Source organism: Sceloporus occidentalis, unplaced genomic scaffold (assembly GCF_023333645.1).
Source record: "Sceloporus occidentalis isolate IW3139 unplaced genomic scaffold, rSceOcc1.0.p SCAF_271, whole genome shotgun sequence".
NCBI lineage: Eukaryota > Metazoa > Chordata > Lepidosauria > Squamata > Phrynosomatidae > Sceloporus > Sceloporus occidentalis.
The window spans coordinates 154,394-174,806 of record NW_028317251.1 but is presented as its reverse complement, the minus strand read 5'-3'; the positions used below and the strand labels follow the sequence as shown (position 1 = coordinate 174,806).

The window sequence follows — 20,413 nt, the reverse complement described above, 5'->3', positions numbered from 1 at the left end:
AATTCTTCTAAAATATGTTAAATTTTTTGTGCACTTCTATTTTTACACAAGGTCCTTTATAATCTCACAGAGTAAACATGTTCACGTTAAGAAAAAAAGGCTACCCACACTCCCCATGCGTGTTTATTGTACTGAAAATAGAACACGCCAATGACACTTTTTTAGGATAAATATATCCCACCGCTGGGAAAGTGCAACAAAGGTATCCAGGCATGTTTTCGCTGCTGGCAATAGCACTCCTGGTTGCTGGAGGTATGTATATATATGCTTATACAGACATGAATGTATAAAATGTGCCTAAATTTACCATACTCAGAGACAATATGAGTCATATTTTGGTGTTAATTGACTAGATCAGAGGTTTATCTGTATACATGGGCTACAGAGATGTCTAATAGACAAGGGTTTTGGATCAATGATTCTTAGAAACTCAGAACCTCCTGGCAGATCGGCCCCATCTGGCCGTTTCTCCTGCTGTAAAGACTCAAACCTTAATCAGTCGTTGGTCTCGTCTTAGATTCAGGAGCCGTATGTCTATCCCGTCCATGTTTAATAACCTCACTGTATCACCCTCTACGACCTCTGCTGGGAGGCTGTGTTTTCAAACCCCAAGTCCAATGATGATCTGAAATGGTTCCATCACCAACTGGAGAGAAGAAATAATCAGCGTAGGAGAATTGTAGGATTTGTATCTAATAAGCAAAAAAAGGTTTTGGTCCCCTCTTCTTAGAAGATCCACACCATCTACAAATGTAGAGGTAATTTCAGGGTCCTCTCCAATGAGGTTGACTCCAACTTTCTTTGGGGTTCCATGCACAGATTATTTAATTGGTAGAATGTGGGTGAAGGTTTGGAAGGAGATGTTACATATGAGAGTTAAGAGGGTTAATAATAAGTTCTATGAAAGAGGCAGAATCTTCTTGAAAACGGGTGCAAGTTCTGCAGAATGAATTTACGGATTATTTCCTTTCTGGTGATGGTTAAACACACAGTGGTTGGATAAATAAAAAACCGTTTCTGAGCTTATAATTGGCTCACATTAACCTTGCGTATGGCTTTACGCAGCTTCCAGCTGTGGGGTCCCCACCTACCAGCCGTCGGTATCCAGGGTCGTTAATGGAGAAGAGGTAGCTCCTCATAGCTGGCCTTGGCAGGTGAGTCATTTAAAACCTCATCTTTCCCACAAGTTTTCCAAGATATGTCATGAAAACCCACATTAGTAATATCATGAAGGTCATGGGTCATGGCCAAATACTTGCACAGAGAATAATGTTCCTCTCTCTCCACCAAACTCTCCACACTTATTTTGCCGGTGAAAAGTACGATGGTCCATATCCGTTGGTGGGGAAAAGACCCCTGCTTAGAGAGAGGACATGAGTTTTATGTTACGACACTGGTTGGTTTGTAACATGTCGCACTTAATTTATTTCCTTTGTATTCAGGTCTCACTCCAGTACCTTTACAATGGATACTGGTACCACACCTGCGGAGGGACTCTTATTGCCCCAAACTGGGTTCTGACGGCTGGCCACTGTATCAGGTGGGTAAACATGGCTCTCCAAGGTTCAACAAGTCTTTGCCATGGTAGAGATGCGTGAATTACCACACAATAGATGATTTGGGGTCAGTAATGGTAACTTTGGTTTGTTTTTAGCTCTTCCTACACTTATCGCGTGCAGCTCGGAAAACACAACTTGAGACAGTCTGAGTCCGGGCAGAAAACCATCGATGTCATTAAGCTCATCAACCATTCCAGATGGAATCCGAATAACTTGGCAGGAGGGTAATTTAAATGATGACATTACCCGTAACCAGTGACACCTTCACCTACAGGACCTATGCATTCGTCGCTTTAATTCATATAAATGTCTTGCTCAATCCTTGGATAAGGACGGTGGAACCCTTGCTTTTCAAAATGATCACGCTCCTGCTTGACTTTAGGAACTGACTCCAAACCTTTGTTTTATTTAATGTTTTTGTAAGTGCAGATACCCAATTCTTTGTCCTTTTCAGAAATGACATTTCCCTCATTAAGCTACAAGAAAGTGTGGAATACAGCGACACCATCCAGCCGGCATGTCTGCCCCCTGCTGGATACATTCTGCCAAACAGCTTTGGTTGTTACGTTACCGGCTGGGGTAACCTGCAGAGTAAGTCAAAGGACTGTTTACTTAAGGGGTAGAACCATAAACGAAGCAAAGCCATGTAAATGATGAGTTACATGTTACGCTTTCTAGCTGGTTGTGTATCTTCTGTCTGCATTCTGTCTTGCTTGAAAAACTGTGGTTTGGTCTCAATTCATGGCTCTGCAAAGCTTTTCCATAGAGGTCTGTGCTTAGGCACGGCTCTTATCTGCCATCAGATTCTGTGCTTTCCTTTTATGTAGGACGATGCCAGAGCTTCTGTATTTTGGGACATTGCAGGTCCGGTCGCCTCCTTAATCATGTCATTGTTATTTCAGCCAATGGTGCATCCCCAGACAAGCTGCAGCAGGGTCTTCTGCTGGTTGTGGATCATGAAACATGTTCCCAGTCTGACTGGTGGGGCAGAGTCTTGAAGACCAGTATGATCTGTGCTGGTGGAGACGGCATTATCTCCAGCTGTAACGTACGTAACCTGAATTTTGTTTTGTTATTGGAATAACCCGGCACTCTGCCCATGTGCCAGGAAAACGAAGCATGCGCAGCTGGAATGCCTTGACAATGAATTTGATTATTTCCATTATATATGCTTGCTATTCAGGGATGAGCCTGTCTTTAACGTGTCCCCACTGCATGTTCCATGTTATAGGGTGACTCTGGCGGACCCCTGAACTGCAGGAACCCTGATGGTGCATGGGAGGTCCACGGAGTGGTCAGCTTTGGGTCTTCCCTTGGCTGCAATTACTATAAAAAGCCCTCTGTCTTCACTCGCGTCTCCAACTACAACAGCTGGATCAGCACGGTAAGTGCGGAGGTATTAGAATAGCATTTGCCCTGTACGTCAACGGCAGGTGACAGGATATGATCTCCCCGTCGGTTGGGTGGTCTTTGGTGTGAATGCATCCAAGATAACAAATGATACCTGCATTTATTCGCAGCCCAAATATTACTACCATCCAAAAGGGGTGTGTCTATAGGCATGACCAGGCGTGGGGTTTCTCCCATTGGGGGAGGGGAGAGGGGCATAGGGGGAGGATAAACGTGCATCGGGAGAAGAAAGAGAGGCATCATGGGAGGAAAATTGGGCACACGAGAGGATTGACGGGCATCAATAAAGGAAAGAATGGCGCCAGGAGAGGAGAGAGGGGCATCAGCAGATAAAGTGACATCAAGGGAGGGAAGAGAGGCATCAGGAGAGGAAAGTAGGGCACGAGGATTTAAGGCTGGCAAAAAATCAGCCCAATGTAACTTTGTATCTTTCTTTTTCAGACAATCGCATCAAATTAAAGTGACTCGGGATTCCTATCAGGCGTTTTGTGTTAATAAATTGACTCTATGTAATAAACTGCATCATACGTGCCACACATATGTGGCTTTTTTAATGGCTATTTCTTTTAATGCACATACCATAACATTGATACTCTTCAAAGATACCAGATGCATCAGAGGTTTTAAATCTGGATAGGTGTACCATCACACCTACTGCCAAGCACAGGGTACACCTGGGAACCTCCCCAAATTCTCAGACCCCGAGAATTTGGGAACAGATATTTCCCTCCCACCATTTAGCAGATGTCAGCCCAGATTACAAAATGAACCCATTTTCCAATTTTATTTCCTAGAAACAATGTTTTTAGTCTTATTATGAATTCAATTGTGTTTGGCTCGTTTCTGACAATAAAAAGAGATTTCCTTATATCGTAATATTAACATATTCACATACACATATATACACTACCGTTGGAGTCATTTATCTGTTTTTATTGAAAACAAGGACATTTCTGGCTGTAACATAATCGCAAAAGGGTTTACTAACCATCAATTATCCTTTTAAACTTAAACTTGGATCAGTGAACACAACGTGCCATTGGAACACAGGAGTGATGGGAGGGATAAAGGGCTATTGGAACACAGGAGTGATGGGAGTGATAAAGGGCCATTGGAACACAGGAGTGATGGGAGTGATAAAGGGCAATTGGAACAACGGAGTGATGGGAGTGATAAAGGGCCATTGGAACACAGGCGTGATGGGAGTGATAAAATGCCATTGGAACACAGGAGTGATGGGAGTGATAAAGGGCCATTGGAACACAGGAGTGATGAGAGTGATAAAGGGCCATTGGAGCACAGAAGTGATGGGAGTGATAAAGGGCCATTGGAACACAGTAGTGATGGGAGTGATAAAGGGCCTCTGTACGCCTATGAAGATATTGCATTAAAAATCAGCCGTTTCCAGCTGCAATAGACATTTAGAACATTAACACCGTGTGCACTGGATTTCTGGTCCATTTCATGTTATTTTAATGGGGGAAATTTTCTTTTCTTACAAAAACAAGATTTCCCATTGACCCCAAACGTTTGAATGGTAATATATATATATATATATATATATATAACAGAATGACTTCTATTGTTTTGGGAACCAAGTCATAATAAGAGGTAAAAAGCATTTAACACAGAACCGCACAATCTCCTCTTAGCAGAAACTAAACACGGATTTAAGGATGGAATAAAATAGTTTTACTCAGCTTGGCGCAGGTCAACGAAGTCTTACAGAGCAGAAAAACAACCTTTACCAACCCCAAGGGAGGCATTTAAAGTGTTTTCTGGATACCTGAAGATACCTGTGGAGATGGCAGCCAGGTACCTGCACCGTCCATGGAGGATCTACACGAGAACTCAAGGTAACCCCACGTTTTATCTTCATACCTCGGATGACCTCACCTATAAATGATAATATATATATATATAGAGAGAGAGAGAGAGAGTGCACCCAGTTAGGCCTTTTGGGGTTACTATTAAGATGGGGCGGAATAATAATCACTAGTAAAGTGGTCCTTCTTGGGGGTGATTATTAGACTGGGGCAGAATAATAACCACTGGGATGTATTAGATTTGCCCTTCTATGAAATATTAATAACCAATAGCGTGTTGTGTATTACATTTTTCCTCCCTGGGGGTTTTTATTAACCCATGGGGCAGTTCAGCCATTAATAATGTGTGGTGGGCCTTGGATTGTTTTAGGCTGGGGCAGATAATAATCACTAGCACGCTGTGGGTATTACATTTGCCCTCCTCGGGGTTATATTAGCCAGGACCGGATTAATGGTTACTGGTGTATCACATTTGCCCTCCCTGGGGGATGTTATTAGTAATATTACCCCTGCTCATCGACAGGTAAATCCACAGCTTGCAGCCTGACTGACAGGGAAAGCCAGCAGAAGCTCCCTGCGCATGCTCCATCACGGAAAACCATAAAGGTTGCTGATTGGATAATTGCTTTTTTACCACCCTATGAATGGCCAAGTGTCAAACCAAGAGAGCACGCGCATTCATTTCGCCTTGTAATTGGTCAGTGTTCCAAGAGCATGCGCATTGGGATCGCCCTTTGATTGGTCAGTTCCCAGGCAGTGCCGCTGTCGCCATGACTCTCTTTCATTTCGGGAATTGTTTCGCTTTGGCCTACTTCCCGTACTTCATTACGTACAAATGCAGCGGCCTGTGAGTATCTGGTGTACCGGGGGAAGGGTGGGCTTCGGGGGGCAGCTCTCTAACTCCAATGTCTGTGTTTTAGGTCGGAATACAGCGCCTTCTGGAGATGTGTGCAGGCCGGGGCCACCTACCTGTGCGTGCAGCTCTGCAAGGTCAGTGCTGGGGCAGGCAGGGTGGGGGTCAATGAAAGACTGGCTGATCGAGGGCAATTATGGTGGTAAGAGTTACAGAAGCATGGAGGGTGACTGAAGAATGCAATGCTAGGGAGAGGCTGTCAGGTCAAGTGGAGAAAAGAAGGGCTGGTGTGCTCACAACCTATGGGAAAAGAAGGGCTGGTGTGCTCACAACCTATGGGAAAAGAAGGGCTGGTGTGCTCACAACCTATGGGAAAAGAAGGGCTGGTGTGCTCACAACCTATGGGAAAAGAGGGGCTGGCGGGCTCACAACGTAGGGGAAAAGGGGCTGGCGGGCTCTTGACGTAGGAGAAAAGAGGGGCTGGTGGGCTCTCGACGTAAGGAAAAAGAGGGGCTGGTGCGCTCACAACCTAGGGGAAAAGGGGCTGGCGGGCTCTCGATGTAGGGGGGGGAAGAGGGGCTGGTGGGCTCACGATGTAGGGGAAGAGGGGCTGGTGGGCTCACGATGTAGGGGAAAAGGGGCTGGCAGGCTCTCGACGTAGGGGGAAAGAGGCTGGTGGGCTCTCGACGCTTGTTCTTATGGAACGTTGAGTTTGCGTGTAACGGGGCTCTCTCATTCCGTAGATGCTGTTTCTCGCAACGTTCTTCCCCACGTGGGAAGGAGCCGTCGGATCCTATGACTTCATTGGGGTGAGATACGTAAACATACTTCCTTTCCTGCGTTCTTTGTGCTTATGAGTAACTTTGCAGGCATCTCGTTGATCCCCAGGAGTTCATGAAGGCCACGGTAGACTTGGCTGATTTATTAGGACTGCACCTAGTGATGTCCCGCAACGCGGGGAAAGGAGAATACAAGATCATGGTGGCTGCCATGGGCTGGGCCACAGCCGAGTTGGTTATGTCCAGGTACGGCCATACGTATTAGTATGTCCCTGAGCCTGCACTCATCTGAGTGAGAAATCTAAGTGCCAGATGGAGGATGCTGCTTCCCATAACATGGCTGCTGTCTTTTTAGGTGTCTGCCCCTGTGGGTCGGTGCGCGTGGAATCGAATTTGACTGGAAGTACATCCAGATGAGCATAGATTCCAACATCAGCCTGGTAAGCATTATACCTGCCGCATGTTCTGTTGGCATTCGAGTTCCTTACGCCGACCTGGTGCGTCTTGCGCGTTCGCCCCTGTCTGTATTGTGTGGCATTTCTCGGAAAGCTTGTTCACCCGCCGCCTCTATTCCTCAGGTGCACTACATGGCAGTGGCGGCCCTTGTGTGGATGTGGACGCGATACGACCTCCCCACACATTATCGGCTGCCGGTTACCGTGCTTCTAGGGCTCAGTATGTACAAAGCCTTTGTTTTGGAGTAAGTATGTTAATGGAACACCACAGCACCACAACAGAGAGGTAACATTATCCTCTCCTGCAACATAGTAACGCAGCCATTTAAGTGGAAAAAAAGACACGTCTATCGCTTTAGGCGAAACAATCCTATATTGAGGAACATTCTAACTGTGCCCCCAAAAAGGGAAACTTCTTGACCACACATTGGCCTCTGATGATGATGATTTTTTTTGTATTTTTTTGTTATACCGTATATGATGTCATTTAAAACGTGCCATGTTTAGACCGGGGAATGGCTGTTTATTTTTTTTTTTGTGTACTGAGGTGAAACAATGAAATGAACAACCTTCCTTTTTCTTGCAGTTGTTTTGTGCACGTTTTTCTGATGGGCAGCTGGACGGCGCTCCTCCTGAAAGCCGTGGTCACCGGCCTCCTGTCCTTCAGCTGCCTCACGCTCTTTGTGAGCCTCGTCCACAGTAACTGAGGACCACCTGCCACAAGTGGACAGAAATATCATCTGTTTATCCGAGGAAGATGACTTTGGGAGTGGAAAAAAAAAAGCAGAGGGACTCTTTGTGTCTTTGGATATGTTTAAATTAATTTCCTACAAACTTTATAATAAATAAAAATATATGGACCATTCACCTCCGCCATTGGTTCCTTTCCCTGATGCTACACTCTCTGGAATTTTGCAAAATTCAAGTATAATTTTTATTTTATTTTTCGTTTTTTTTTTTTTATTTATTTACATAAAAAGAGCTACACATTCCTATTTAAATTGAATTACTGTAGCGCCAATGCTAAAGTAGGACATATATATATTGGAAAGTTACATGTGCTTTTATCATGTGGGCACAGATTGAGCGTACAATAAATAAACATTGTGTATAAATGGGGATTATAAGTATATCTGAAGCCCGGAGCGCTCCCTCTAGGATTATTGGGATGGAATTAGGTGGCGTGGCACGTTGGGTAGAACACGTCGGGTCTCCGTTACGCTAATGGACTCCAATGCTTATAAAATTTGACATTTTAAAATAAATACGAAAGACATTTCAGATTTTTTTTTTTTTACATAATTTATTAGAATACGTAGTTATATATTAAAAGAAAGCTCTGGAATCACACAATACATAGAGAGCTTTGACCCCTTTGGTGTTGGTTTTCTGTACATGCATAGCGTGGCCTCCTGCGAAGGCTGTTGGGTTGGCTCGTGGGTTTTTTTTTTTATGCAGAAAATATTCAAACCCGACACGGAGACGACTCGGTACTGGAACCGTTCTGCAGCCTCATCAAAGCAGCTCGCAGGCAGTGCCTTCTCTGAAACCAACTTTCCAGATACATGCAGGAGGATCACTGATTGCTTTTGTTTTCCCCTTTTTTTAGTTATAAATCAGATTGTAAAGACTATTGTCTTGGCTCTAACGAAATCAATCAAAAAAAAATAAAAAAATTCCTAAAACCGCGCGTAAAGGCTGGAGGTGTAGGGAGGCCAAGTGTCTCTGCATCGCCAACTGACCGATGGTCTGATTTGGGGGAATATTTAATAATACATCTCCTTGTCCCACCAACCTGGAAGAGAAAACACGTGATTTATAATTATGTCCTCTTTGTGTTCCGCAAATAATTCCGTTTTTCTTCTCTGCTGATACCATATTTGAACATTATGTGAAACTTCCCATTAAATATTGTATAATTTCCTGTATAATCTCCATTTCCTGCTGTTTTTTTTAGCTTATAGCATAATATAATGACCTTGACGTGCAATCGCGAGGAGATCGGCTAATTTCTCTTAAGGAATACTCACTTCCAGGGTGTCTGCGAACTCCAAGCTTACGGATTTCATCGTAGACGAAGATCAATATACCGAACGGGAGAGGAACAAGCCACCACTGGAATCTGTAAATATAAAAACGAGGGGGGGAAAAAATCAGAAATCAGCTACTCCCCGCAAACAAGCAGAGGGTAATCAATAACTAAGCGGAGGCTGAGGTCGCTGTGAGCATCATTCATGAACGGTGAGGCTCGTGGGGTTCCGTATTCCACTAATTTACCGGATCGGCATGAAATTAAAGACGTTGGGCATCCCCGGGCAGTAGCAGAGGAAGCAGCCCAGGCACACTTGGAAGACGATGGCCGTAACCAAAACTTTGTTTCTGTTAAAAGAAAATAGACAAAATATTTTATTCCACATTATTTAGCGCATTAACCCCTTAATGACAAAGCCCGTACATGTACGGGCTCAAAATGCATTGTTTTCAATGGGTTTAGGGACCGCCTCTTGTCCTTAAGGGGATAATTATAAAATTCTATCTTTAGAAGTACTTTTTTTTCTCTATAGATGTTTCGCTTGCATATTTCCTTTGATTATTCGACAGTTTTGGAGATTTTTTGTTTGTTAAAGAACTTTAAATTTTAATTTAATATGTTTTCTGTTTCGTATGTATTTGGTGCTTTATTCAATAGCGATAGAGTTAAACAGGGAGTTGTACCTGAAGAAGCCTTGCTGGAAGGTGGAAAGCCGACGCGTTTTCCTGATCAGCACGTCGGAGATCTGACACACTTCAATACTGATGAAGAAGACCGTGTAGCAGGTGTACTGTTGGTACAGGCGCTGGCTGAAGGTCTGAAAAGGCACGAGCGACAGGAAGACATTAAGCAACCCACGCTGGATTATTTCAATGTGCGTAGACTTATATCTGCAGGGACCGGCAAATGGTGTAGACGGGTTCATGGCTTCTCACTGCAAGAACTGTAAAGCTTAACCTTCCGAAGATACCTCTGTTCATGATGCAGAAGATGGACGGGAAGTCATGTGGTTAGGATCAAAGGAAACTAAAATGGAATAGATTGTTCTAGTTCTACTTTGTGAAGATCAAAGGAATTCAAATTTCTTTAAAAAAATCAAACTTTGTTTGGCCCCTAAATGTCCCTAAAAGTCCACCCAAGGTATTATCGTACCCATTCCTGGCCGTAACTGTCCTCCAGGTCTTGTAGGTGCTGATTTTCCCACTGGGCTCGGAGACCCAGGCAGTACGCAGGATACCAGCCTTCTTGGGCCATCACGGTGAAGTAGTCCACGAATCCAGCAAATGACTGAATCACACCTAAGAACATGCAGGGAAGGGAATGTGTAATGGAGGCTTTTTTTCTACAAAGCTTAGTTATTAAGGTCCAAGGAATATTTACTCAACGGGAGAGTATCATCTCTCTAGGATGAGACAACAAAGTCCCCAACGAATCCCTAATGTACTCGTGCCTACAGCGCCTTCAACAGCTCAACTATTACATGTCTCTTGGTGGGAACCTACTGGGAGTGGAGTCTCATCTCACCCATAACGTACCAATCTGAAAGTAGGAATAGACAGCAAGCGCCTCATTCACCAGCCGGTCCCTTCGCGGGTTTCTTGGTTTAAGGTGCATGATGTCACTCTCTGCTTTCTCGTAAGCCAGAGACACCGACGGGAACTATGAACAAAAGAAACCGGTTTAATGTGCTGTCAATATAAGTATCGTTCTGAGACGTATATACAGGAGTCCCACCAAATACCAAGCTCACCCCAAATTGTATAGAACGAAAAGATGGATTACGAATGATGAATACCCTGGATTTTGCGTGATTTAATCTCGGGGAGTATTAAACTCGCAATAGTAATGTTAACCTGTGGAACCTAATCCCAACGGTTTAAATAAAGTAACAGCTTGGTCTCTGTCAGCAAGAATAGAATTACAAAAATGTCTTGTTGAGGTTTAGAGGATAAAGCTGTCCAGATCCTACTCACGATGTCCGTGGCCAGCTCAATGAACAGGATGGTGATGCAGCCCAGGGGCAGAGGGACACTGGCCGTGATGTAGATGAGATACGGGGCCAGTTCCGGGATGTTCTTGGTCAGTGTGTACGCAATGGACTTCTTCAGGTTATCAAAGATCAGACGGCCTAAGGAATCAGACAGGTGATTGGTCCAATGAAGGAACAAAAGGTCTTTGGGGAACAATGGATGAGAACTGGGAAAAGAAACCTACATGCCAGCGTCTCTTCTCTGATACATGTTTGCTATTCAGGACTTCCATATTTTATATTTTTGTAAAGGTGCCCTGGTTTGGTTTGCGATATTTTGGTTGGGATGGCCAATGGAGGAGAATTGGTCTCCAGACAGAGGCAAGTGTTGACGCCAGCTTACCTTGTTCCACCCCGGTGACTATGGAAGCAAAGTTATCATCTAATAGAATCATGTCAGCTGCGTTCTTGGCTGCGTCCGATCCAGCTATTCCCATGGCAACTCCAATGTCGGCTTTCTTCAACGCCGGAGAGTCGTTGACACCGTCCCCTGTTACTGCCACAATGGCTCCCTTTATGGAAACAGATACAGTGTCATGTGCTTGTTATTAAGGGTCGCAAACTACTCCATGTTTAGTGACCGGCCATGCCCATCACAAGAGCCCTGGACCAGATCGAGGACCTTAATATACTGCTTTGGGACAGACGGAGAAGTACATTAAGGTGTATTAGCCATCGACAAAGCAGTTGTCTTACCCAGGGCCGGCCCTATAATGGGGCAGACTGGGGCAATTGCCCCAGGCGGCACTTTAGAAGGGGCGGCACTTTGCCGCCCCAAGCGCTTTTTTTTTTTTGAAGCGGAGGAGAGAGAGAGGGGCACCGAGTGGTTTTAGCTTACCCGCTCGGCGCCCCTCTCTCTCTCTCCTCTGCGGCGAGTCTCCCTGTTCGGTCCCGGCTTGTAATGCAGAGCGCCGGAAGTGACGTCAATTTCCGGCGCTCAGCATTACAAGCCGGCACCGTGGCAGAGCAGGGAGACTCGCCGCAGGACTGTTTAAAGGTAAGTACCGGGGGGGGGTCGTAGATTATGCCGTCGGCGAAGTTTAAAATGCCGCCCCCCCCCCCCCCCCCCCGGCGTCGGCGGGGGGGGGGGGCGGCGTTTTAAACTTCGCCCCAGGCGGCGTTAAGTCTTCGGCCGGCCCTGGTCTTACCCAATGTTGAATTAATAACAATTTAAGAATATTCCCTATATAAAATACAGTAAAGAAGTGTGAGGCTCACCAATTTTTGGCAGCTCTCCACAATGATGAGTTTCTGCTGGGGAGAAGTTCGAGCGAACACCATTTCGGGGTGCATCTTCAGAACCTCTACTAGTTCCTCACTGCTCATGTCCTTCAGCTGACCGCCGTTAATAACGCAGGCGCGGGCATCTCTGAGGAGAGACCGTTAACTTAGCGTGACCTCATTTAAAAAAGCATAATATGCATAAGTGAGGTATTCGACTTAAATCATTAGATGTGATGGATATGAACCAATTAATTTCAATTTAAACGTATTTAGAACTCTCTACTGGCGTTTCCTCCTAGCACCCTAGCTCTAAAAAAATGTCATAAAATATCGAGACATAAGGATGCTCCAGCCGTAGGACGTGGCGTTAACTAACAAGGTGTATAGGTAAAAGAGCTGGCTTCGGGCCCCTATTCGCGCATGAATGAACCGTTTGTGTACCGTCTGTTCACTTGTTCCACAGGGATTCGTAGACGGGCAGCGATGTCCTCTACGGTCTCACTTCCCTCGGAGATGATGCCCACACTGGCTGCAATGGCCTTAGCGGTGATCGGGTGATCTCCGGTCACCATGATTACCTGAAAAGACACAGACCATTATAACCATGGCGGTGAACATGGTGGATACCATCCTTTCTTGGTTCTATTTATTCATTTATTTATTTTTGCGAGAGCTCGTTATCCTTTACTCACCCGGATTCCTGCGGTTCTGCATTTCATGACGGCATCGGGCACGGTGGCACGGGGTGGGTCAATCATAGAAATGAGACCGGCGAAGCACAAGCCGCTAGTTGGGAAATTCATGTCTTCCGTGTCAAAGTTAAAGCCACGCGGGAATTCCTTCTCGTTCAGATAGAGGTGACAAAAACCTGTGGGATATCACATGGACGTGATGAAAACTGATGTCCATTCATGTCGTACCTACTGTAACCAATATATCCGTCTGACGTTCTCCTTCCGGTCATTTAATACAATGTAACCTTGCTAATATCTCACCAAACATGAAGAAGTCCTACCAGAATCAGTCTCACCAAACACAACATGGCCCAACTGAGTCACTATCTCACCAAACGATCCTTCAATTAATCAGTTTACTTGATCGTATCCCATGCTATTGCTGAAAGTTGGGTAAGACCAGTGTATTCTCCCATTCTTACCCAGGACTCTTTCTCCCAGGCCACCAAGGTCCATGTAAGCAGTCTGGAAAGCTTCCTTCCATTGCTCATCTAGAGGCAGCTCCTGTCCCTTTATCATGATTGTAGAACACCTCTCCAAAATCCTTTCTGGGGCTCCTTTCATGACCAGAAGATAACGGAGATCCAAAGGATCCTGCAGCTCGTGAATTGATAGCTGCACAGGAATAAAAACGTTACAGAATGTTCCCAGCATGGAGATATAAATATATTGCAGGCAGATATAAAGTGACTCGTGTTCTGGGGTGTGAACATAACAAAAAAGATGTAAATGCCTCAGATAAATAATAAAGATCTATGTCTCGCTCCTGGTCAGGCTCGTTATGCACCTGCTCACCTGAAACTTGTTGGTTGAGTTGAAAGGGACTTCTGTGGCCTTCTTGAACCTCTCCCGATATTCCGTTACGTTTCCAACGGTCAGCTCGGAGAACTTCAGCAGCGCTGTCTCGGATGCATCACCGATCACAATTCTCTGTGGGGACATCTCTGGGGTTAATGGCATATCCTAAAAGCTCTGCCTGTCAATCTTCTCCCGGAATTACCGATACATTGATGGCGAGCCACCCAAAAACAAGCCACATACAGTGTCCATCCCGTTACTTATACTGTTCTCTGTAACAACGCATCTCCCATTTCTCTATCTACTACTTCTCTGTCCGCTCCAATACACGACTGCCTAAAAATCTCGCAGAAAACAGATAAAGAAAGGATCCAGTCAAGGACAGTAGACTGTCTGTTTTAGATCACGAAAATCCCCCTATTAAATAAGCGCGTTGTTTTGCTTACCTTGGGCACGGGAACACCTTCCTGACCACCTTTAAAGGAAGCACGATTACAGAGACTGACCACCTTGCTCAGGGCTCTCCATGTGTCTGACGTCTGGTCAAAACTTTGACCTGAAACATCAAGGATTTGGAAATCACAAAGTGCATCGAAAGAGGATGGAGGACTTCGGACTGGTCAGGGAAGTGGTTTCCCAACAATTCACAAAGAGCAGTCGAATCCAGGACGCCTGGTCAACATCTCTGACTTCGCTTACTAAGGGGTCCCTTAAATTGTAGGCCAATGTAGTGAGATAGACCCCCTATAAAGCCCTAGTCCAGCCATGAAAGGCTCACCTGATTGATCCTCTGTGGTGTCGGCTGAATGAATGTGGTTGTCAAACCACAAGTGGGACACAGTCATCCTGTTCTGGGTCAATGTCCCTGTCTTGTCGGAACAAATTACAGAGGTAGAACCCAAAGTTTCCACGGCCTCAAGGTTCTTGACGACACAGTTTTTCCGGGCAAGGCGCTTGGCCGTGAGGGACAGGCATACCTGCCAAAGGACCAAAATGGGAGGGAGAATGAAGACAAATGCTATTGAAGTACATGCAGACTTCCCTGCCCGCATCATACAAGTATCTAGCTAATTGCTCTTTCACGTTTTAACGTGGACAACAAGGGCTCTTACCGTGACAGTGGCCAGCAGACCCTCAGGGACATACGCCACCACAATGGCCATGAAGAAGACCATAGCTCTGAGGAATGGGTAGCCAATAACCATGGCAACAACAAAGAAGGTTGCCCCAAAGAAGACGGCAAGTCCAGCAATGATGTCCACAAAGTGTTCAATTTCTATGGCAATGGGAGTCTTCTCATTACCCACTCCCGATGCCAAACTCGCAATACGCCCAATGATGGTACGATCTCCTGTGTTGATTATTATTCCTGTAGCGGCACCTGCACCATGGCCAGAAAATAAAGTTTGTAATGACAAAGAGAATAACATACTTGGTTTAGATACTCAAAGAATTATATCATAATCTCTTTTGTTGGCCAAGGAAGTGGGTAAATCCTCCACCTCAAGGTCCTCCTAATTCCATGTGTCTCCAGACTATATCTTGAATGTCCCCCATCCATAATGTCATAATAATTAGTCTATCCATGTTGGCATCAGTAATATTTAGGGCGCAGGTTTCTGATTTACCTTCCAGACACATAGTGGAGAAGAAGGCAATGTTCCTGGTTTCCAATGGGCTTTCATGGGTATATTCTGGGGAACGGGTCTGAGGTTCGGACTCTCCTGTCAGAGATGAGTTATCCACCTAAAAATGGATGCATTTAATGAGAAAACCGTTCTGTGTTTCTGAGATCAGCCTTATCGTTCCCTAAAAAGCGTGGCATTGCAGAAATCTCATAATGGTTGTATTTTTTTCAGAGTTTATGGTGAATTTCTGAATTCATTATGGGGTAACCTGTGCTAAATGTGTTTTGACACACTTTACGTTGGACCCGTTGGGCCGGCATTACCCTTGCGTCGATGGTTTATAAACCATACTCTATCAATATGGCCGCGTTGCCCAATTTTAGGTCAGGTTACCTTGCATCCCTGTGATGTTGTGATCCTAATATCAGCCGGCACACGATCCCCTCCTTTAATCTCTACCAAGTCTCCGACTACCAGCTGGTTGGCATTAATCTGAAACTTCTCCCCATCCCGTATGACGGTGGCTTGCTAGAAGACACAAGAGAACGTGAAACCGTGTTTTATATATATTATAAACATTCATTTTACAAACATATTTCAAGTCACACTTTATTTAGCTTAAAACACTTTCTTAAAAAGCCTAAAAGCCACCTGCTCCTTCAGTCTACATGCGAAGACGCGTTTCTTATTTGTCGCGTTAATAGTTTTAACACTAGGTGGCACACAGTCATCACGTTGATGGAAGATCTTGTCTGAGGTCGGTTACGTACCCGGTGGCAAATTATACTAAATGCGATGCATTGAGAGACGTCCCTCAACCACCTCTTCAATTAAGGGCTTTATTGGTAAGTATTTATCTTGTTACCTGCGGGACCAGGTTCTTGAAACTTGCAATGATGTTGGTGCTCTTAAATTCTTGGTAATACCCAAAGCATCCGGTAACAACCACAACAGTGATGAGGGTGACGGCGAGATACAGCTGTAAAAGAGAGAGCACGTGGTAGTGAGGCAAAGGTATGGGCGATCGGTGGCATGGAGACTGGGACAATGATGAAGAGACGCAGCGACATGAACACTCCATTAGTGGCGAGATGACCAAGGCGGTGGCATGGAGTCTGGAACAATGGTGCAGCGACGTGAAGCCTTCATTAGTGACAAGAAGACACGAGAAGTGACAGAAAGACCCAGAGAAGAAGATGGGAGAAGCAGGCAGTGACTTAGAGACCCAGCAGAAACCACTTTTAAACTGGAATACGCTCCACGGAATAATAGAGTAGGGTTCCGTGCCAAGCCGATATGGGACACTGACTGTGGGGGAACGCGGTCTCGTTGGTCAGCACTCACGTTGTCCGCACTGGTGAGGTCGCCTTGCGAGCACTGAATGCCGAAAGCAATAAGGCAGATAACGGCTGCCACCCACATCAGGCACTGCAGCCCTCCCGCCAACTGACGGGCGAACTTCACATACTCAGGGGTGCCCTTCGGGGGCTTCAGTTCATTGGGACCATCACGAGTTAGTATCTCAGCCGCAAAACCACTCTTGAGACCCTGTGGGAAGGAGAATCAAATGCCGATGTAAACAAAATATTTTTATAAAATGTAAATATTTACTCATGAAACAAAAACAATTGGCCGGAATCGCAGCTCCTTTTTGCAGACTCACCTTGGTGACGCTTGTCTGGTATTTGAGTTCCAACTCTTCTATAGTCAGCTCATGGTCATTCTGGAGAAAGTAAACACAGATAATTATTTGTAGCGATGAGCATCTCTTGTGGAAACATCACGATTCCTCCATTAAGCTTAGTTAATGAGTAGATTGTGAAGACGTTCTTCTTGACCTGCCCACTTGGCCTAGAAGGGTCTGAGTTGTTTTGGGGCCAGTTGCTTAGTTTATTTCCCTTAACACGCAAGGATTCCTCTCTGATCATCATCATTTTGGAATTAGAACTTAAGTTGTATGGAAATGATTGCATCACTCGTTGTCTTTGGTTATAATGTGGACCTCTAAGAGTCCCCCTATACATATAGTATCCACCCCTGCCACCGAGAAGCGGTACCAAAACATTTTCAAAGTACCAAAGACTGTTCATTTTAGAGTGAAGCACATCGTTTCAACCCAGGAATTATAGAAACCCACACTAATTCCGAAACCCTCTGACTAATCTCAAAATCCCCATAACCTTCCCCGTTCCCAATCCTCACAATGTCCATCTCCTTCTTCATGTTTTCCAGCTTCTCCTTCTTTTGTACGCCTTTGTTTTTCTTCTTGATTTTGACGTCCATGTCTCCATCTTCTTGTTTATCCATCTCCACCGAGTAGAGGTCATAATTCTCCTAGATGGGAAATGGAACAGCATAACATGTTAGAGGTTATGAGTTATAGACCAACAGTTCTGCCTATTCATCTATCTATCTATCTATCTATCTATCTATCTATCTATCTATCCATCCATCCATCTATCCATCCATCCATCCATCCATCCATTATCTATCTATCTATCTATCTATCTATCTATCTATCTATCTATCTATCTATCTATCTATCTATCTATCCATCCATCCATCTATCCATTATCTATCTATCTATCTATCTATCTATCTATCTATCTATCTATCTATCTATCTATCTATCTATCTATCCCCTAGCCCCTTCCATGTTTGTAACCCCTTAATTTTTGTAGCCCCCTCCAATGTCTTCTTTTCGCCTTAAACAAAGCACAGAGGGGGTTTTCTCGTTAAACAAACACAATGTTTGCTCTGCACTTATCTCCCCGCTTTGTTTCTGTAAGCCGGGCTCATATAAATCCACTTCTAAGTCATAAGCACTTAACAAACACCAAGCGCGTTCCTTCATTGTTCTAACGTGTACAATGTCACCTGTAAAGTCAGAACGGGATAAGATATCTTATCGAAAGACTTCGGATTTACAGGGAAAGGGCGTAACCCTTTGTTCTCCGTCCCGTACATTCCAAGAAGTAAATGAGAATGTTACAATGTAAAACGGGAAAGAAAAGTTTAATGTAACCGGACACGGCAGGCTGCAGCGGCACAGGTCAGATTCGGGGTTTACTTTAATTGTAAAGGGAAACTAATATAATAATGACATTGATCTTTCATAGGAAAAGCCCTAAAATCCTAAGATTTATGAGACCATAAACCAAACAGAGCAATTCATGGAGTCATAACTAATTCCATCAAATAATTGGACCAACAAATAACAGAAAGGTCTTCCATGTTTTCTCTAAGCTACCTTAGATAAAGCATCTGCTGGTCTACTCATAAATCGACGATTTGAACCCCATATGCAGGGATGTCCAAACCTGGTCCTCAAGGGCCACCAAACGTAAAGGTTCTCAGTATAATACATGTTAGGTTTACTCCAACGTTTCATTACATTCTAACTACAGAAGCCCACTGAGGGGCCACATTAGACAATAATGTCTCCTGGGATCCTTTGGGGAGATCCTGAAGGTACCCTGAGCTACATATCATAGATCGAGTGTTAGGGACCACGTTTTACTAACCTAAATGGACAGTTTTTTAATGTCTTACATTAGCATTATCACTGACGATAAACTGTTTCAATGTTAGCACAACAGGTCATAATCTGAAGCTAGAGGATCAGAGGCTGAGATGGAATATAAGGAAGTTTTACTTTACTAAAAGGGTGGTAGATAAGTGGAACAGCCTCCCAGCAGAAGTGGTAGAGGGTAATACAGTGAGGGTATTAAACATGCATGGGATAGACATACGGCTCCTGAATCTAAGACGGGACCGACGACTGATTAAGGTTTGAGTCTTTACAGCAGGGGAAACGGGCGACTAGACGGGGGCCGAATGGGGCCTCTCTGCCAATGACATTCTCAAGTGTGAACATTGTATTTGTTTCATTGGGAATTTGCTGGATCCAAGATATATCTAAATGCTTTTATCAACCAAACGTATTTAAGCGCCCACCCAGCTCCAGTGCATTATTACAATTTATTCACAATTTTCTGTTAAAGAGAATAAAAACTGTAAACAAAATGACACAAAAGACGGCTTGGCGATAACCTGCGAGGATTCACCAAAGCACCATAAATCCTGATATATTACATTGATACATTTTCCTTATTGATTCCAAAACATTAAACTGATAAATGGATACATTTTAGACATTTTGTCTAAATTAGTTTTCTGTGTACAGCCAATGGGAGACAAGCAGCAAAGTGTGGCTTTCTCTCATTGGCTCCAAACGTTTTCTATCCAAACCCTATACTGTCTCAAAACTTCTCCTGGTCACCCCACCCCATGTTGGCCAGATCTTTCTACACCAGTTACTCCAAGTCCTTGTTCTCTTCACCCCCCCCCCCCCAGTTAAATAAATTCTGCCTGCTTGTCGAAACAAACCCTAAACTCCCCGGATTCCAATCTTATTCTGTTGAACATATCACTTACATAATTTCCGATCAGTAATAAAACTCCCTAACGACTAAAGATTCCTCTTCTATACCAAAATAAGTAAATTCTACTAATAATACGCATCTCTCTTTTAAATTTATATCTCGTTTTACTGGAATTTCTATGTCTTGAAGAGTTAAAAAATAGCATTTTGTTTTAAGATAGAGGTCAAGAGAATGACAGGGAGCGACTGACCACTAAGATTCCGACTCCGCATTAAATAATAATTCAATAATGCTCCCGTTATCCTATGTATAGAACGTTAAAGGTAAACCAAAGCTCTCGAGGCTCCTGACGATGATCAGAGACACTCACCTTCTTCCCCATGTTGGTTCTCTGTTGGGTCTTCCAGGGATTTCGGGCAGATTGGTGGTTGATGCCAACAAATCTTGGCTCGCACTCGGGGGCACCTTTTAAAGCCCAAGAAGTTCCCCCTCCCAGTGTTAAAGAGTTCGTCTCCCGCCCCGCTCCCTCTCGACGCCTTTACGTCTTTTTCTTAGATCCGATCTCAGAGTTGTGATAAAACAAGGACAAGCTGATTGCAGAACGTTTTCATGCCCTTCAACCATCTCCAGTGCGTAAAGCAGCTCCATGACCACATGGACGAGTTTGGAGACCTTTCCCTTGGAACGAGGACTCGAGGGGG

At 44.5% G+C, this 20,413-nt stretch overlaps 3 protein-coding genes across 4 annotated transcripts; 2 read left to right on the top strand and 1 right to left on the bottom strand.

Moving 5' to 3' along the window:
* Positions 1–212: 212 nt before the first annotated feature.
* Positions 213–3,428, top strand: LOC149275660 (chymotrypsin-like elastase family member 2A). The gene is made up of 8 exons (XM_089504446.1): positions 213–252; positions 1,066–1,154; positions 1,443–1,540; positions 1,655–1,783; positions 2,014–2,150; positions 2,462–2,607; positions 2,791–2,943; positions 3,411–3,428. The coding sequence occupies exons 1-8, from the start codon at positions 213–215 to the stop codon at positions 3,426–3,428; spliced, it is 810 nt and encodes a 269-aa protein (XP_089360572.1).
* A 2,137-nt stretch (positions 3,429–5,565) lies between these two features.
* On the top strand, positions 5,566–7,589 carry LOC149275659 (BOS complex subunit TMEM147). Its single transcript, XM_089504473.1, has 7 exons — positions 5,566–5,642; positions 5,716–5,785; positions 6,392–6,457; positions 6,537–6,673; positions 6,783–6,867; positions 7,006–7,127; positions 7,469–7,589. The coding sequence occupies exons 1-7, from the start codon at positions 5,566–5,568 to the stop codon at positions 7,587–7,589; spliced, it is 678 nt and encodes a 225-aa protein (XP_089360599.1).
* A 1,059-nt stretch (positions 7,590–8,648) lies between these two features.
* On the bottom strand, positions 8,649–20,094 carry LOC149275658 (potassium-transporting ATPase alpha chain 1). 2 transcript variants are annotated; one of them, XM_089504430.1, is made up of 23 exons: positions 20,083–20,094; positions 17,530–17,661; positions 16,991–17,050; positions 16,672–16,875; positions 16,193–16,306; positions 15,721–15,855; positions 15,328–15,445; positions 14,812–15,080; positions 14,478–14,676; positions 14,146–14,255; positions 13,697–13,831; positions 13,324–13,516; positions 12,860–13,035; positions 12,609–12,745; positions 12,162–12,312; positions 11,287–11,455; positions 10,888–11,042; positions 10,450–10,573; positions 10,067–10,212; positions 9,598–9,731; positions 9,160–9,261; positions 8,913–9,004; positions 8,649–8,677 (listed from the first exon to the last, which is right to left on the bottom strand). In XM_089504430.1, the coding sequence occupies exons 1-23, from the start codon at positions 20,092–20,094 to the stop codon at positions 8,649–8,651; spliced, it is 3,096 nt and encodes a 1,031-aa protein (XP_089360556.1). The 2 variants fall into 2 exon arrangements, with proteins under 2 accessions (XP_089360556.1, XP_089360557.1); XM_089504431.1 differs by having other exon boundaries at positions 17,530–17,658.
* Between the last annotated feature and the right edge of the window lie 319 nt (positions 20,095–20,413).